The sequence below is a fragment of the Capra hircus genome, chromosome 7 (assembly GCF_001704415.2).
Source record: "Capra hircus breed San Clemente chromosome 7, ASM170441v1, whole genome shotgun sequence".
Taxonomy (NCBI): Eukaryota; Metazoa; Chordata; class Mammalia; order Artiodactyla; family Bovidae; genus Capra; species Capra hircus.
The window spans coordinates 98,852,133-98,856,788 of NC_030814.1; the positions used below are offsets into that span (position 1 = coordinate 98,852,133).

The 4,656-nt window shown below is 42.4% G+C and overlaps 1 protein-coding gene across 1 annotated transcript; it reads right to left on the bottom strand.

Moving 5' to 3' along the window:
* Positions 1,034-1,972, bottom strand: LOC102179376 (olfactory receptor 7D4-like). Its single transcript, XM_005682435.2, has one exon. The coding sequence runs from the start codon at positions 1,970-1,972 to the stop codon at positions 1,034-1,036; it is 939 nt and encodes a 312-aa protein (XP_005682492.2).

The window sequence follows — 4,656 nt, forward strand, 5'->3', positions numbered from 1 at the left end:
ATCAACCCTCTACAGCTTTTCCACCTGGTCTGATGATAATGGATCCCTTTGTACCTTTACCATGATGAATGTGGACCTAGATGACCCTCATGGATCTTCTGATACTTAATGCCAGACACTGTTCTGAATTCTCCTATGTATAATGTTTAGTCTCCATTGGAACTCTTAAGGAAATATGGTGCAGAGAGACACAAAAAGGTTTAAGTAACCTGCATGAGATTGCACCCTTAGTGAATGATGAAGAGAGATTAACCCAGAGCCCTCTTGACCTCTGTGATCTGCCCCACCTCAAAATATAAGTGCTATGGAAATGAATGAACAGAAGGACGGTGGTCAGGTTTGGGCTCTCTGAAGAGCTGACAGTTTCTATTTGAAGCCTAGCATGTGACAATTCAGGGAAGTGTGGACCAGCGAAGGAAGACAGTGAGTAGAATGTTTTGGACCTTTATTTTAGATCAAATGGGTCAACAGAGACCAGAGTTTCCTTTTTCTGAAAGTATAAACTGCAGAGAGTCCTAAAGAAGTTTCTCATTAAAGTCCCGAGTATAGGTCAATGGCCAACACCAACGCATGACTCACTAAGGGTAAAATCTTACAGGGTGAGGGAGGTTGGTATGAGACAGTCCAAACCATGGTTTTCAGACCAAGACTAGGGAAAAGCATAGTCCAGCAGGCATGGTGCTAGAAGTTTGAACATAACTGTGAGGGTTTAAAGGTGAGCCAATGTGTAAATTTTTGTGGTCATTCTTGTCTCATCTGCATTTCTTGACTTGCTTTTTCCTCCCTTGATGCTTATAGGAATCAATCCTTGGAATGATTTGTTTCCATGAGAAGTTTATTGATTGGTCATTCTTTTTCCTTGGTAGATGGTGAGCATTTTCGTGTGCTGCTTCAAGTTTGTCTTTGGCTCAGACATATTTTCTTCTAGTATATCATCAGTAGTGTTTCTTTTCTGTGTCTTCAGATTGCACCTTCATGGACACCAGTTATCAGCACTTGGGATCTCCGTTGCCTGCCCTTAACTTCCATTATCTCACTGAGAGTATGTTCCTCTAGTGAAAACTCTCCTTAGAGCCCCCTTCATGTCCCTGTTCCTCAGAGTGTAGATGAAGGGATTCAGCATGGGGGTGACTACTGTGTATATCACCGAGGCTATTGAACCCTTTCTGGAGGGATGGGCTGTTCCTGAAGTGAGGTAGACCCCAAGGCCTGCGCCATAGAACAAGGAGACAACTGAGAGGTGAGACCCACAGGTGGAAAAGGCTTTATACTTTTTCCCAGAAGATGAAATGCCCATTATGGAGAAGATAATTCTAGAATAAGATAAAAGGATCCCAATCAGGGGAATAATACCCAGCAAGCCAGTTACAAAATACAGCACAATGTCATTGACAAGGGTGTCAGAGCAGGCAAGCTTGAGAATTTGAGTAAGTTCACAGAAGAAGTGGGGGATTTCTGTCTCTTTGCAGAAAGATACCCTCAAAACCATCAAACTTTGCAACAAAGAATATGTCAGGCAGATCAGCCAAGAAAGCAGAAGCAGGAGACCACAAAGATGAGGGTTCATGATGACTGTGTAGTGCAGGGGATGACAGATGGCCACGAACCGGTCATAGGCCATCACTGTCAGTAGCAAATTATCTAGCCCAGCAAAGATCATGAAAAAATACATCTGGGTAAGGCATCCTTCATACGTGATGCCTTTGTTCTGCTTCTGGATATTCACTAACATCTTGGGGACTGTGGTGGAGGTGAAACAGATGTCAGTGAAGGACAGGTTGGAGAGGAAGAAGTACATGGGGGTGTGGAGGTTGGACTCAGAGATGATGGCCAGGATGATGAGCAGGTTCCCTGTAACACAGACCAGGTACATGGACAGGAACAGTCCAGTGAGGAGGGGCTGAAGGTCCACATCATCCGAGAGCCCCAGAAGGATGAATTTTGAAATAACTGTCTGGTTCTCTGTTTCCATATAAGTTATGGAAATTGCCTTATAGAAAGAGGCAAGAATAGTGTTCAAACAATGACAAAACAGGAATGTGCCATATACTTGAAACTCATTCACTCAAGTCTTATGTCTTATCTATGAGTTTTCTTTAGTTGACCAAGATCTCAATAATACCTTCCTTGTTTTGACCTCTACTCCTTGGAACACCTCTTTAAAAATTGAACGTTCCAGGACTTCCCTGGGGGTCCAGTGGTTTAGAATCTGCCTGCCAATCCAGGGGACATGGGTTTGACCCCTGGTCCAGGAGGGTTCCACGTGCCATGGATCAACTAGGTCCTTGAGCCACAACTAATGAAGCCCATGCACACTAGAGGCCCTGCTCTGCAACAAGAGAAGTCACTGCAACGAGAAGCCTACACACTGCAACTAGAGAGGAACCTCAGCCTGCTGCAATTACAGAAAGCCTGCATGTGGCAGCAAAGACCCAGTGTAGCCAAGAATAAATTAATAAATTTTAAAAAATGAATGTTCTAGGAATTCACTGGTGGTCCAGTGGTTCAGAGTCTGCCTTCCAATGTGGGGGATGCAGGTTTGATCCCAGATTGGGGAACTAAGGTCCCACATGGCATGGAGTGTGGACTATAGAGCCCACATGCCACAACGCAACAGCCCGTGTGCCACAAGAGCCCAGGTGTTGCAACAAAAGATCCAGTGTGCCACAACTAAGACCAAACACAGCCAATAAATAAATACATACATATTTAAAAACATGAATGTTCTACACCATGCAGGGCTTTCTTTCATCTTCCCTGACTCACGACTGTTCCTTTGCTCCCGAATTTCTGTGAAAGTACCAGCCTCATGACCACCTCCTTCCTGCCTTGCAGTGGTGGTCTCTTCAAGTCCCAGGGAAAGGTGGAGAGGTGATCATTGGGAATTACAAAATTAAATGATATTTTCTAATCCTCATGTCATTTGCTTGAAACAGGATCTTTAAGCAGATCATTCTCTGTCTCAAGTTTGACTTGGAAAAGGATATCATGAAAAAGCTTTATAGATAATTCCTCTATTATCATATAGTAGCTTCTCTATTACCTTCCCAATTGATCCCTCTATTGTTGTCATAATGATCAATGTGGCATAATGCACCCTAATTCCAAAGGCAAAATCAGAGCCCCCACCATAATTGTTCCCAGCAGGTTTGTGTTCTTTACATTTCTTCAGGTTGAGAGGACTATGCCTTTTCTGTTGCATTGCCATTTCATAACCTAAGCACTTAGTATAGTACTTGGTATATAATATGTGTGTGTGCTTAGTAGCTGCAGTCATGTCTGACTCTTTTCGACGCTATGGACTGAAGCCCACCATGCTCCTCTTCCATGGGATTCTCCCGGCAAGAATATTGGAGTGGTTTGCCTCCATGCCCTCCTCCAGGGGATCTTTCCAGCCCAGGGGTCAAACTCTGTGTCTCCTGCATTGCAGGTGGATTCTTTCCCCACCGAGCCATCTGGGATATAATAGGTGCTCTATAAATATTTGTTGAATGAATAACAGAAATTGTCAGGGTAGAGTAGAGGCAATTCCCTATCATAAAATCTTTTGACTAAGAACAAAGAGACTATTTATTATGAACTTTTAAAAATTGAAAATAAAGAGAATGAGAGCCTTCTGTCTTTTATTGCATTCCTTAAAATTTAAAAAAAAAAGAAAAAAAAAAAAGCCTTGGTTTCTCTTTGAATGTTGCACCCCTGCCACAGGAGGGAATGTCTAAACTGAGAACAGTTGTCCTCAATTTTATATGCATTTAAGCAAAGGTTACTTCCTTTGAGCTGAAATGTGTCTTTATAACTTACATGGTTTTAGTTCCCCTCTCTGAAGATCATTTCTTTTTGCCATGATAACTTTAGATGTTTGCAGACATTTAAATGATTCTGAGTCTCCTCATCTTTCATTGATTTCACAGTTATTTGAGTGCCTACTGTATGCCAGGCACTGGGTTAGAGCCAAGTATGAAAGGTAAGAGACATGGGCTCTGCTATTCTGTAGCACTGAGTGTTACAGAAATGTTACTGCCTTTGACTCCTCTAAGGTCATTATTCTGATTAAGACTCTGATGATCCAGCCACTCAAAGAAAGTGGTTAGTAGGAGTATTAACAGGTCAAATGTAAGGAACTTAGTTGAAAACCCAAGAAAGTTTGTGAAAGAAGATGAATGAGGACAGGCAACTTTTAAAACAGTGAGATGACATAAATACAGAAATATCAATGGGACAGACTAGACAGTCAGGAAACAGTTATTAGCCAATGGGAGAATTTAGTTTGTAATATAGATAATATTGGGCTTCCCTGGTGGTGATTAAAGAATCTGCCTACCAATGCAGGAGATCTGGGTTCGATCCCTGGACCTGGCAGATCCTCTGGAGAAGGGCCTGACTATTCTTGTCCCTAAAATTCCAAGGACAGAGGACCTTGGGGGGGCTGCAGTCCATGGGGTCACAAAGAGTTTGATGTGACTGAGCAAGTGAGCATGAGCAACACTATATATATGAGAGTCACACTTTTATTTATTGGAAAATAATGCTTTGATATTAGATACTCAACTAACTCAACATTTTATAATTGTAGGAACATCCTGTACAATTTCATAGCTTTGGACCTTTGCCCCTCTCATTGGGAGTCCCCTCTCACCTGGAAAAGTCATATCCCCC